General features: G+C 41.8%; 2 protein-coding genes across 3 annotated transcripts in view; one reads left to right on the top strand and one right to left on the bottom strand.

Annotated features, from left to right (window-relative positions):
- Positions 1-13,974, top strand: part of SEC24D (SEC24 homolog D, COPII component) — a 232,051-nt gene that overhangs the window by 86,072 nt on the left and 132,005 nt on the right. The window contains exons 4-6 of the mRNA XM_075420895.1: positions 2,035-2,118; positions 2,400-2,588; positions 3,675-3,755. The gene's annotated coding sequence lies outside the window, so the exon portion shown is untranslated. The remainder of the gene's footprint in view (positions 1-2,034; positions 2,119-2,399; positions 2,589-3,674; positions 3,756-13,974) is intronic.
- The window catches only part of SYNPO2 (synaptopodin 2), a 98,996-nt gene that overhangs the window by 26,116 nt on the left and 58,906 nt on the right, over positions 1-13,974 (bottom strand). For both annotated transcript variants that reach the window (XM_009936484.2, XM_075420894.1), the window contains exons 2-3: positions 7,292-7,443; positions 1,273-2,066 (exon numbers count right to left, since the gene is read on the bottom strand). In XM_009936484.2, the coding sequence (XP_009934786.2) occupies positions 1,273-2,066; positions 7,292-7,443 (946 nt within the window). The remainder of the gene's footprint in view (positions 1-1,272; positions 2,067-7,291; positions 7,444-13,974) is intronic.

The raw sequence follows: 13,974 nt of genomic DNA, 5'->3' as shown, positions 1-13,974 counted from the left end.
CCACTAAATTATCAGGAACTGAGATTGTCATAGTTGAGATGGGAAAAGGACAGAATCTGTGTCCTACTTGAAAGCGGAGTTTATCATGTAATATGTAGTTCATTCTTTGTACTTTTGCCTTATTAGACACGCACTGCAAGTAATTCTCTAAGAAAGACAGGCACAGTCCCGCAGTTGGTTCTGACTTCACAGCCAAAATGTAAACCATGTGCACTTTTCTTTTATGCTTCATATAATATGCCAAAAATATGTGGATTGCATACAGACACTTACGCATAAGTAACTGCTTAATCCACTTGCCAATAAGACACAAATGGTTATCATGCTAAAAATATGCCTACAGAGGAATTAGCAGCGTGTTAGCAGACTAATTCCAACACTGCATATGAAATAGCTTGTTGCTACAGTATATCACTGCACACATTCAAGCACCTTTGACATACTCCTACTAAATCCCCAGACAGGATTCTTAGCATTGTTGGGAAAGAGCAAGCAACCAATAGAAAGGCCCCAAATGATTAAAATAATACATAGATAAATAAAGAAATAATACGTATCTACACTCAGTTAATTAATATTGGGTCCACTTGCTAGTTTACTTTCATATAAACTTCTTGGACGCATTTTGAAGCTGACCTCTGGGTATGGGAGTCAGAAGAAATAGCATGTTCACTTTACAGTCTGGAGAAGACCGACAAAACTGAAAGGATCATGTAACAGTTATACACATGCTAGTGTCTGTCAAAATCTGTTCTGCAGGCAACATCAAGCTTTTCTGCTAGCCTTTTTTATTAACTTTTAAGAGCAGTGGCATGGCTTTGATTTTAGATGATGCAAATGACAACACAAAGCTTTTGCTATAAAAGGAGAAATCCACAAGGTTCACTTAGACATCTGAAAGCAACTTGCTTTTTTGTTAATATTCTACAGATTGTCTCCGAACATACATTAGAAGACCAGCGGAATTCAGCCCTTTTTGGAGATGTAATTATTTTTAGATGAACAAAGCAATGAGTTAATTTCAAAGTGGAAGTCTACTAAGCAAAGTTATTCAGCACAGTTAAGGCATGGGTATACTCTTGGCTCATCAGCAGGAGCATTGCATTACCCTGAAAAAAATATATAAAGCAAGAACAGAAACATCATTTAAAAGAAAAAGACAGAGGGAAAGTTAGAAAATCACAGAAAAAAACTCGAAACATTCTGGAATTATGTTTAAAGTTACAAAAGATACCCTCGGGCAGTGCAAATGATTACATGGGACATACTTACTTGCGTGCCTCGCTCTGTGCTTAAGAGGTCTGTGATCCTTTTCCAAGTGCTGGTCGCCTTCTCCCTGCTCTGTGCCTTCTGATGAGATTGCAAAGGAGAGGAGGGAAGGAGGTGCTTCTGACTGCCCTCCTTCCACTTGAGAATCAACACACCCCCTTTCAGCTAGAGACCTGGGTGCTTCCTTCTCCCTGTCCAAACAGTCTAGGATCACCTCCACCCTGGGGAGAGATGGAGCTGCACCTTGGATCCTCTTGACCTCTTTGCCACTAGAAAACTGGACTACTTTGCTTGACCACTGGATGTTGCCCTCTTTCACTCCCAGGGGAATTGCGATTACAGGGCTAGTCCTGTCTTGTTGTACACTGGGTCCTTTTCCTGATGGGGTGCATTTTTCTGCCTCTAAAAGAGTCACAGCAGGAGCACTGGTGCCCTTGTGCGCATCATTTGAGAGGGACAACTGCAGCTCAACCATAGCACCTGGCCTTCTTTCTTCTATCTTCCCTCTGAAAGCAGCTTCATCTGTCACGAGCACTTTGGAGGTGCCGATCACTTTAGGAGTAATTCTGTGGCTTTGTGTGATCTCTTGTTTCATTTCAGAAAAGTGTATGTTGCTTTCTCCTGCTCCCTGATGAGTCTCACTGTATATCTCTGTGATGCATAAATCTCCATGGGGTATCTCTTTTGCTGTGTTGATTTGCAATGTAGTACTCTCCCTATAGTCCTCATTTTTTATGTTCTCTTGCTTTCCATTTTCTCTTTCAGCACTCAAGGTTTCATTTATTCCATTGGAGGATCTGCAAATACATAAGTAATTCAAGAAATTAAGCTGCTGTAAGCACAGAAATTGTAAGTAGTTACAAAAGCAATTTCCCTATAGCATTTTTTCCACTGCATTAATTGTTACACCTGTAACAATTGTTCCATTTAAGTAGAAGGATTTTCCCAAAACCTTCTCAGAGGTCTTAAATTGAAACATCTTTGTATCTTTCAAAATTCTTCAACTTAGCAGTTCAATAAGAGGGAAATTACACTCCTGTGGTAGAATTATGATCCTACTACCATCCTTCTGCAAAATGGAGTTATATCATTCCTAAAAGTATGCTTTCACAGACACATTTCTGTTACAGTGTTTCCAGACAAATCCTGCTGAGACTTCTGGTACAATACTTCATATTTCACATGTGAATGAGGAAATTAATTTTGCATGAGACCAGAAGAGTGGTTAATTTTTGGCTCTGTGACTACTACTGCAACTGTTTTAGGCACCATCCTCACATGCTGTTCCTGTCCCAAACAGTTTACTCTCTAAGGTAGAGGTAAGTACTGGGTAAGGATCAGAAGGAGAGGAGTGAATATTTAAAATACGCATTCAAATAATTCCTCTGAGGATCACGATCCTTGTTTATTATGGAATAATTAAAACATTCTGGGCCTATTCCAGTGATTCAGTGAAAAAGGGTAGTGAACCCATACAATATTTCCTAATTTTTAAAAAATACATACTTCTAACTGGCAAATGAAGCCAGTTGACTTCCTGAAGCCTACTATATACCTCAGTGTAGCTGCCTTTTTGAAACTATTTTTTTCCCTCGCCCAGTTAGGCTGTTTTACTGGTGTTAGGACTGCTAGTGTACTCTAGCTTCTTCTTTCAGTACTCTGGGCCATACTGACTACTATTAATTCGAGAAGAAGCCTTTTCTATACAGCAAGACTGCAGCATGTTATTAAGACTTCCTGTTGACTAGAAGGTAGCAAGAACTTTTTCAAATGAGGGAAGATGTATGTACCCTCAGTAAAGTATTAAGTATTATGCAGATTTCTGATATCAAAATTGGGTCCCAAGTATTCTGAAACTTTGGAACTGCCTACAAAGAAAGGCTGGAAGAAGCAACAGAAGAAATAAATTTGTTGGTGCACTGAAGAAGCTGCAATATCACTTGCTTTTCTAGCCATGTTTGTAGCAGTCTGGGTCTGCCTCAGTGCAAAATGTGTAACATCCATTAAACCACATATGGAGCTACAGAAAGGTCAGACAGATTTTAATTTAAGGAGCTCTTTGTGAGTGCTGCTGGAGTCCATCGTATTATGCTATTCGGAAGATCAGTTGTATTGCTCTTAAGTACAGATAAATCACAGAAGTCTGTAAACATTTCCTTGTAAGATATGAGACTGGGGGTTGGGCCAGCTAAATGTTAGCCTTTATTGGTAGCTGAGTGATTGTGTGTGGGTGAGAGAGAAAGATTTCCACCTTAAAAGGCCCTTGCTACTTATGGATATACTTCTACTCTATATAGACATAAACGTGTATCCATGTGTGAAGAGACAGAATACTGGGTCTGATCTCTTTTTTGTCATTTAAGATTCTGTTTTGTCAAATTATTAAATTATTATTTTTGTTTCAGGTCTTGCCAGCTCACTGCAGGAACAACGCCCCTGGTGTAATTCCAGGAAGGAAACAGAACTCACGGAGTCAGCACGGCAGGGTTTGTCTCAGAGTCATGTTTTACTCCCTACATGGTGCATTTCATTTTGGTATGCACTGAGCTCACTCCCTACTTCCCCCTAGAAATTTTCTTTCTAGACTCAGCAGTAGTTCAGGAGTGGCTAACACTGATGTGAAAAGGGCAGGCTAGCATTTCTGTTTCTGTCCCCACTCTCGATGTTTCCCGGATGCATCTGTTCAGCATTTGTCGGGAAGGTCAGTAAGATGCTCCCCCACATGGCATCTGGAGAGTAACTGCCCTGCAGGGTGTCTCTTTCCTCTGATCCTGTAATCCGAAGATTTTGTGGGCACTGCTGGCCAGTAACAGACTGTGGTTTACAGGGGATTGGGAGAACATTTTGTAGACATCAAAGGCCAAGTAACACTTTAAAAACTGCTTTAAAAGCCTAATTTTCCTCCCAGTAAGCGTAGTGAGAGCAGAATTAGGCCAACAATGGTTGTCTATGAAAATCTCATCCTTCATGCAAATAGTTCAGGAACAGTCAGAAGCTTCCCAAGGAGAAATATTATTCCCTGCCAGCGAAAGATGCTTGCATGTAAAGATCACCACTGGAACACTGGAATACCACTTCAATTAGGCATTGTTCCTCATGATTTCCAGCATTTTCTTGAGATGGCTGCTTACAAGTGGCTACTCAGGAAAGGAAGGATTTGCTTCTCAGTGCTCTCAGAGGATGCTAAGACACGTCCTGAAAAGTCCTTCTGGTGGTAGTGCTGAGAGGGCTACTACCCACAAAGGAGGTGGCAGGGGAAGAGCAGTGTTCCAGTTTATTCTCCCATACCCTGGAAGATACTGACAGCAGGGGCTGGGAGTTGGGGGAGATGAGCTAATGAGAAGAGATTTAAAGATTCTCAAGGTGAATTTCTTTAGAACATTTTAGTCACTTTCCGAGTGTTGAGCAACTGCAATTTTCTTAAAATTGCTAGCAGACGCAGTTTCATTCCATGAAACACTGAATTGTGTGAGACGTCTAAGCACTATGTTTTGGTTCTGATTTTTGGGATGTGTCTTGCTGTTCACCATACATCCAAGCAGGGTCAATGGAGTGAATGGAAGATGTGCTGTCACTTTCAGCTAGAGTGTACTGTGGCCTTCAGGCCAACTGAAATATCAGTTATAGAGCAGCAACAGGCAGGAGTCAAAGCATATGGAGCTATTTCTATGGCTGCAAAGAAGACAGCTGGTCAGCCACAAGTATTATTTTTGCAAGTGCAGTTCTGGTAGTCACAGAATCACAGAATCACAGAATAGTAGGGGTTGGAAGGGACCTCTGTGGGTCATCTAGTCCAACCCCCCTGCCGAAGCAGGGTCACCTACAGTAGGCTGCACAGGGCCTTGTCCAGGCGGGTCTTGAATATCTCCAGAGAAGGAGACTCCACAACCTCCCTGGACAGCCTGTTCCAGTGCTCCGTCACCCTCAGAGGGAAGAAGTTCTTCCTCATGTTCAGACGGAACTTCCTGTGCCTCAGTTTGTGCCCATTGCCCCTTGTCCTGTCACTGGGCACCACTGAAAAGAGCTTGGCCCCATCCTCCTGACACCCACCCTTCAGATATTTATAAGCATTTATGAGGTCCCCTCGCAGCCTTCTCTTCTTCAGGCTGAACAAGCCCATTTCCCTCTACGTCTCCTCGTAGGGGAGATGCTCCAGTCCCCTCACCATCCTTGTAGCCCTCCGCTGGACTCTCTCCAGTAGCTCTTCATCTTTCTTGAACTGGGGAGCCCAGAACTGGACAGCGTACTCCAGATGAGGCCTCACCAGGGCAGTGTAGAGGGGAAGGAGAACCTCCCTCGTCCTGCTGGCCACACTCTTCTTGATGCACCCCAGGATCCCATTGGCTTTCTTGGCAGCCAGGGCACACTGCTGGCTCATGGTTAACCTGTCATCCACCAGGACACCCAGGTCCCTCTCTGCAGAGCTGCTCTCCAGCAGGTCCACCCCAAGCCTGTACTGGTGCATGAGGTTGTTCCTCCCCAGGTGCAGGACCCTGCACTTGCCCTTGTTGAACCTCATCAGGTTCCTCTCTGCCCAGCTTTCCAGCCTATCCAGGTCACGCTCAATGGCAGCACAGCCTTCTGGTGTATCTACCACACCTCCCAGTTTGGTGTCGTCAGCAAACTTGCTGTCATGGTATGTATTAAAAAGCTAAGAATGCAGATATCACAAGGAGCTTTCAAATGGTACACTGCTGAACCAGAAAGAAGAGCTATGCACTACAGAGAAGGTAAGCTGTAATCCTCAGCTATCAGCATTCCGCTGATCTCATCACATTGATCCATCACTCAGCCCAAGACAACACACACAGACAGACCATGCAAAATGTCTGTTATAAATAAAACTAATACTCCTTGAGGGTATTTTGAAGGCAAATTGTAATTTTGAACTACTAGACACTTTAGGAAAGTTCCTTTGCGTGTGTAGCAGAAACCACAGAGGAATTTCACATGCTGTTTAGACATCCGTGGTAACCAGAGACAAGTGCCTTTCACCAGAGTCCTTTCAGCCTTTACAGTGACACTGCTCTGTTAGCTGCTGCGATGAATCCTGACCCCTTCTGTCCTCCTGGTCCTGCCTATGGGAGAGCATACACAGGGAACTGCAGTAGCTCAAGGGGAAGCTGTAATTCCTTACAAAGAGTGGGGAAGTCTCAGGTCTTTTCTTCCTCTTCTTGCCCACACTGAAGGCAATTCAGAGTTCATCTTGTCTGAATTCACAAAGTCTGGGGAGAATGTGCTTACTGTAGCTGGTTCTGAACTCAGGCTTGCATGCATTACACTGATGGCAATTACAGAACAGTCATTACAATAGACTGATGTGCAGTAAGCAGTAATGCTGGCTTGCTTGCAAATGTACATGGAGGTTCTCTAAGAAGCTTGAAGCATTTTCGAAGAAAACTGAAATTCACCATCGCTATTTTATAAGTGGAGAAGCTGAGACCCAGAGAGCAGTGAGTGACTTGCGCCACCTCAACTAGTGAAGTGATAACAGCTACAGAAATAGAAGTCATGATTTCCAGACCTTCTCTCCCTCCTGACTACTAACACATTTTGCCACCCAAGAAGACCATTTGCCATGTCATCATCAAGGCATATCTGTGTAACACACTTTCTCCATCTGCACAGCCTTTGCTTTTTGTAAGCCTCACTTCCCTATCTATGGGGAATAACAACACTTCCCTACTTCAAAGGAATGGAAAGAATATTTGAGCTCAAGACTCTGCAGCATGCAGATATGGTACTGGACACCTTGTAAGTATTAAGAATACTTAATAAGAAATAAAATCGTTACATTTGGAGACTTTACTCTTCATTTTGTGCCTGCACTGTGCTGTTCAAACTATATACATTGATTCCTTCAGATCAAATACTCTGTCTTCTCTCCCTTTTCCTTACAGACAAGCAGAGCTTACAAAAATGCTCACAGTATACGTCTGCAAAATGAGTGCATGCAAACCCAGCATTTTCCATGTGGTACACTGAACAGAATTCCACCGAAGCATTCTGAGCATTCCTGTACCTCTTGATAAGCATCTGCAGGACATCAGTCAGGCTTTCCATCAGAACGATAACTTCAGCGTAGGTTAAGTCTCCACAAGGCTTGCCATTGATAGACACCACCTCATCTCCCTCACACAGTCCAGCCTTAGCTGCTTTGCTCTTGCTGCGTACCTACAATGAATCAAAAACAAATTCCAAATTGCACAATTAGTGTTCATTTGAAAACAGCAGCAACCATGTCCTCAACTTACTTTTATCCGTACAAAAGAAAAAGGATTGGTATTATTCATCATAAACAAATTTCTAGGAACACAAATTAATAACTTGTCCCAGTGGAGGTTAATGCTGTTCTGGCCAGTAGTAACAAACACAAAAACCTCTACTTTACTGAGCTTGTGAGCTAGATGTCAGAAAAGCTGGAATGTTTTTTTTAAAACAGGGAGACATAGAAGTTTGGGACAGCAATCAATTGATCAGAGTTTAGCAGAAATGCAAGAAATCTCATTAGTTTCTCCCAGAATGAAAGACTACTAGAGCTGCAATCTAAGCCAAGATTTTGAAAGAAGAGTGTATAACTTCAGGCTCCTCTGGGCAGAATGTCAATATCTACATGCTGTGAGAGCTGTAGGTACACAGACTTCTGGTACAAGGGACACTTTTCCTTAGATGCCCAGCTGTAGGTTTAGTTGCCAAACTATAAACATCTGAATAACTGGAGATCCTAAATCCATGTTTAGTCATCTGAGTAAGTGCCCTGATTTATTAAAGTTGACACTCCTGTTATGGTTTAACCTTCCCCATTAAGTACTCATTCAAGAATCTTATGCAGCTCGATTTTTGCTGTTTCACTTCTTTCTCCACTGGCAGCATGCTATAACTTATCATCGTCTTTGTATAACAAAACCTAGACAGCTTTAACACCACTCAAGGTATGCCATACAGTTGACTGCTATTTTTAAAGTACATATTTGGCAAACAGTATGTTATATTAACCAGGATGCTTGCAGGAGTCTATTTTAGAATGGCACATACACATAAAAGGGCTGCCCTTGGGTTATATGCTCTCAGTCTTCTGCCTCTTGGTGTGAGTACTTTGGCCTTATACAATATTCAGTTGGTGGGTCGATATGTTATCCTTATTAATTCTCATAGCATTTTCTTGAAAATTATTAAAGTAGTAGTACCACACTCACAGCAGCAGAGTCAGTCCCCACTGACTCTAGGAAAGTTACTTCTGATGCACACCAGATTGGAGAGTGCAACTGCCCCACAGACTCATGGAATTATCCCAAATATACTGTTAGGCCACTGGGCTGGTACCTACGATACATTTCTGGAGGCAATTTTGAAAAGTTTCTTCAAGTCAGCATGATGTGTGGAATAGAATGAGACTACATGGTTTTTTTCAGTGACGGGCTTGTTTCGATTTACACATACCCATATGTCATATTATGGCTTTTTGAGCAGTGAAGAAACAGAAGCCTGGTGCCTACAGAAAGCCAGTTTCTCCCTTGCAGAGTTAACATTTACAAATATGGAGCGGTATGCTGCTCTGTTTATCTCGCCTTAGGCAAGAGCATAAACATCCCTGTACTTTGGGAAGAAATGTCAGTTTAAACAGTGTTTAGAATCTTTTGCTTCATATATGAGCTAGGATTTGGGTTGAGGGTTTGTTAATGTTTTTTTGAATAGGAGGGTATGGTATTAAAGTTTTACAAGACGTCTTACGCCTGAATGTAAATATTTAATGTGGATGATAGGAAGAATTTAGAGCAAGTCTTTTTCAAAAACCAGGTAAACAGCAATTATAGCAACATGTGAACTCTGAAATGGGATGTGATACCTAGATTGTGAGAAGAAAACTCGCTTCTGTTTCTTTACTAAGTGAGAATTTGGTGTCAGTTCTGTCATAGATTACCATTACAGCTGTCTCAGGAGAGAAACTGTTACCCATTCCATTACTTCCATGATTTATATCAAAAAGCAAAAGTACAAATGTACCATGTTAATAGGTCTAGTGAATTGCTAGACAGCTTAACCAGTTTAATAATTTTTTAAACAGACTCCTTGGTATCATTCAAAGAAAATAGACAAGGGCATTGAATTTCCTTTTAAAGTTCTTGAAAGGGCCTCTCAGTCCATTTTGCTGCCTTGTGAATTGTTGGAAGATCACAACTGTGAGATATTTGGACCTTCACACAAAACCTCAGCCCCTTCTTTGACTGGTCATGCAGGAAAGAAATTACTGTAACTCACTATACCTCACTCTCTGGTAGCATTTCAGTTCATATGCACATTAAAGCAAATTTCATGTCAGTATTATACTTCCACATTTATCCACATAAATCAAACCTTTAACACGATTTTGCCATTGCATGATCACACTGTGCATGCTGTACATCCTAATGGGTCTCCTGACTGTACGTCAGCCTTTTTTCCCAGCCTTCCCCAGAGACACCTGTACCTCACAAATTTAACAATGTCTATATAAAATCACTTTAGTCTTATCCTTTCTTGTGTGTGTTTCTGTTGGGGAATAAAAGGGAGGAGAGAGCACTGACAAAAAATGAGCAAGGGCAGGTTGCATAGTAAATTATAGCAGGTTGCTGCTAGGGTAGAAATATATCATTATGATTTGTGTTATTTTAGCCTCAGGTTATCACCAGGTTATTCAGCAATATGCAGATTGCCTTGCCAGGCAAGCTGTAATTGTTTCTGGTTTTGTTTATTTGTCTTCACTGGAAATGCACAAAAATGAATGAATGATTTACTTATGTAAACCAGAACTTTTCAGATTTCGGGGGGGGGGGGGGGGGGGGGGGGCAAGACAACATCATCAACAAAATCCCAGGAAGATTTGTGGAAAGCAGGATCTTCCTGGTAAAATGTGAGTTTAGTGGACAGCCTTCTCTCAAAGGAAGTTTTGGCAGAAAGCCTTCGATGAGCCCACTGGGAAACGAAAGCTGCCTTTGTTAGCAGAAATACAACTTGGTCACACAGGGGACAGTAAGAAACCTTTATCCAGTTCTTGGGAACTTAAAGCAAGGCATATTTGGTTGTAAAGCAGAAGAGATTCTTCCAAAACTACTGATTGCTCTTGCCTTAAAGTGCAGCCCAGGCTTCCTCAGTTACTTGTTTCTCCTATCTGCACTGGGCTGGAGTTTTCTTTGGGAATTGAAAGTGTTTGTTCCTGTAAAACTTGTGAATGGGATCTCACTACTAGAAGAATATGTTTGTAAAGATTTTCTTAGTTTTTTAATGCTTGCCGTACCAGTATAACATAGCGAAGCTGAGCTGATACCATTAGTGCTGAACCTGACAAGACACCAGGTGCTCCTGGGGCATGTTGAAGCGCTTTAGCCTACTTTCCCCTGGTGCTGCCTGTATTGTGTTTCTGCTCCCCTTAGTCAGGACTCTTCCTTGTTATTATTCAAGTTCTATATCATGTGCTCATTAGAATGCTTCCATTTTCTTCCAATCACAAAATTTCCAATGATGTGGTAATGGAAATATTTACTCTGAATTCCAAAGGTTTTAAGGAAATCATTGTACGTGGTGTCTTGGCCTTGCAGTGCTACTGGCTTTAGTCAATGCTGTGCATGCTCTGCCTATAAGGAGTTTTAGATTTGTGGATGTTTAACAGTATTAAAGTGTTGTATATAAATAGTTGTACATAAAGACCTCAGGTTATTCTGAGCCTTTTGTTACAATATTCTCTAATTTCAGGTGTTTAGATCGCTGTTGCTAAAGGGTGTGAGGAACAGTACTGGATTACTTGGACAATTTACCTGGAGTACGTAATTTCTTTTTGTTCCCAGATTACTCCTGTATCCAGAATTTCCCACTGTCAGGAGTGCCCCTCGCTGCTTAAAATGTCAAGTGCTGAACAGTTCCTCGTATGCACAGAGGTGTTAATCTTAAGGAAACTTCCTTTGCGAAGAGCTTAGGCTGGATGCTCGCTGTTACCGGAGCACCACGGAGGAGCCAGGACCACGCTGCTCCTCGGGAGCAGTGCAGCACCAGCCTCCACAAGGAGCAGCGGCACTGCTCCCTGGGGCAGCAAGCCGGGGGGCTGGTGGAGGGCTCCACACTCCCTCACCTGGCACCTAGTCACAAGCAGCTGGTGCAGCAAGGGACTGGGGGCTCTCCAGAGGCTCTTCAGGAGGGTCTGTAAAGACTTGGGCTGGAAACTGTGAGTAAGGTATGGGTGCTGTGATGCACTAGTGGAGAGATCACATCCCAGAGGCACAGGTATGTGGGGGGAAAAGTGTGGGATAGCAAGTTGCTGTGGGTTGGTGGTAGCTATGGGATGCTGCTGCGGCTGGAGTAGTCATGGGTGCCTGCAGCTCATGGTAATTTCAGTCAGTTTCTTAACCAGGGAAAGATGAATAAACTGAGGGATACACAGTGGCTGTGCCCATACTAGTGTGGGGCAAAGGAGGGGTTTTGCAGAGAAAGCTAATGCTGAGCGCCCAGCCTGCGTGCTGTGTATCCTGTTGGGTTTTTACTTTAAACTAGCTCTAGTCTCATTCTGTCGCCCGGAGACTCCTTGCCAGGTAGCAGGTATTAGATCTGCTCCTTTGATTTAATCTGAAAGCAGTTTAGTTTATGTAACACCAAACTGTTCCATGCTATGAAACAACATACAGTAAACCAGGATAATAGGGAAACTTGCTTCAAAAAATGTAGTCCTGATGAAGCTGAAAAGCTAAAGTAGATGCACCTGTTACTTGTTGTGGCTGCAAGTGGATGCACAGACAGCAACTGAGGCTCAGCTTACCAGCTGATGATCTTGGTTGTGCATCTGAGCCCTATAATAAGCAGATCAGAGAGTTGAGGTATGTTGAACCTGATAACAAGGTCAATGAGTTGTAGTTTAAAGTGAAGCAAATGGACTTGAGATCACCCTGGAGTCCTGATTTTACAACTGTGCAACTAAGAAATTGTTGGGATATTTCATAGTCTTGCTTTTACCAGTGACTTTTGGGAAGGATGACGTATATCTTAATCTCATTCTGGTGTGCTGCTAGGAGTACACATCTGTATCTGGGATGTGTGTCTAAGTGGTGTGCTTCAAATGTAGCCTGACTGAGCAGTCAGGCTCAATGATTGCTCAACCTGAGCACCCAGTCTGAGAAAATGAGCAATCTGAGCATAAGCACAATTCTTTTAGCCTAAACCTTTATCTATTAAAGTAAGACTTCCGTGGCTTTACATGTATTTGCACAGCGATATTCTCAATTCAAAGCAAGCTTTCCAAACCATGACTTACTCTCAGAACTATTTACTGATCCTTTTTCAGTTTTCCAGCAGCTTTTATGCAACAGAACAGAAAATATTGCTGCTGGATGTAGTGAACAGAAAATATTGCTGCTGGGTGTAGTGGAAATACACTTCCCTGCTATTTAAGGTCCCTTGCTTATACAGACAGAGTAGTTTCTTATGCTGAGGGGTCACTTCAATGTTCAGATGAATATCCTATCTGGTTCCTGAAGTGTGTTCTGAACTGTTGTATGGACCTCAAGGCTTGAAGCAGGTTTCAGTGAAATTTATTTACACGTGTAAATAAATTAGTGTTAGTCTTTAGTCTATGATGGCTGGCCTTGTGTTTTGTTATGATGAAACGTGTTGCCCAAAATGGCACGGCTTACCAGGCAAACAGAACTTCTGTACATCAGTTGTCCATCTTCATTATTGTTTACTACTTTAGTTATGTCATCTGCAAACTTTACCAGCAGTGACTTTGTGTTTTCTTTTAGACTGATGATTAAACATCAGTAACAAATGGTGAAGAGTGCTTAACAAGGATATGTTCTTTGACTATTGTTATGCCCCTGTTGAATAATGATTTCCAATTTGTTACCTTCTCAGACCCAACAACAAACCAGCTTTTAATGCAGTATTTTTTGCTACAGTAGCACACTGTGCTCTTAAATGTTGTGCCATCATCAATAATGCAGAACTGCATTTAAGAAATAACTATCAAATAGTCCTTTTTAAATAAAATAATCATTAGCCTTACTCTTAGGATTATAACACTTATTCACCAGTATAGTCACTTCAGTCTCACCATTAACCAATAGAGTAGCTTTGTTTAAATGTGCCTGGTGTTGAGGTCTTTTAAATTTTTCCTGACAGGAGTGGTGACCTATTTTCTGTTTAGAAAAAAATAATCAGTCTAGGCTTTCCCATTATAGAGAAATTGTGTAATATTCTATGAGTAGATTCCATCTACCTGCTACTTTCTGAATTACTATTACCTATTACTTTCTGAATGTAACATTATTATTTTAGTATCTCTCTTCAGGGATTGTCTGGCAGGTAACTGAGTAACCATTAGTTGATTTTTACTATGAGGAGATAAATATTAGTACCCATCCAACGATTCAGATATGAATTCTCTGTTCTCTGGCAATGTGGCCATCTACTAAAAAATACAGTCAGTAAGCTTTTTCGTGACCTTTACAGTCCGTAAGGATCCAGTTTTTGCCTTCCATCTCTAAACTTGCCACTATGTGAAATTGTATTTATAGTTTTCAACGTCTGTGTTTTGTCAGCTCTATCAGAAAACAAACTGTCAGTTTCCGGCTTTAAATCAACACCTCTGGAAATAAAGATACGGCCTGTGAACCAGCCTGCAGATCCTGTTTTGTACAAGGAATCAAGACCTTTGCTGGAATAACTCTATTTAAGATGCTTTGA

This window comes from Opisthocomus hoazin, chromosome 5 (genome assembly GCF_030867145.1).
Source record: "Opisthocomus hoazin isolate bOpiHoa1 chromosome 5, bOpiHoa1.hap1, whole genome shotgun sequence".
Taxonomy (NCBI): Eukaryota; Metazoa; Chordata; class Aves; order Opisthocomiformes; family Opisthocomidae; genus Opisthocomus; species Opisthocomus hoazin.
Note: the sequence above shows the minus strand (reverse complement) of the source record. Positions and strands in the feature narration are given on the sequence as shown.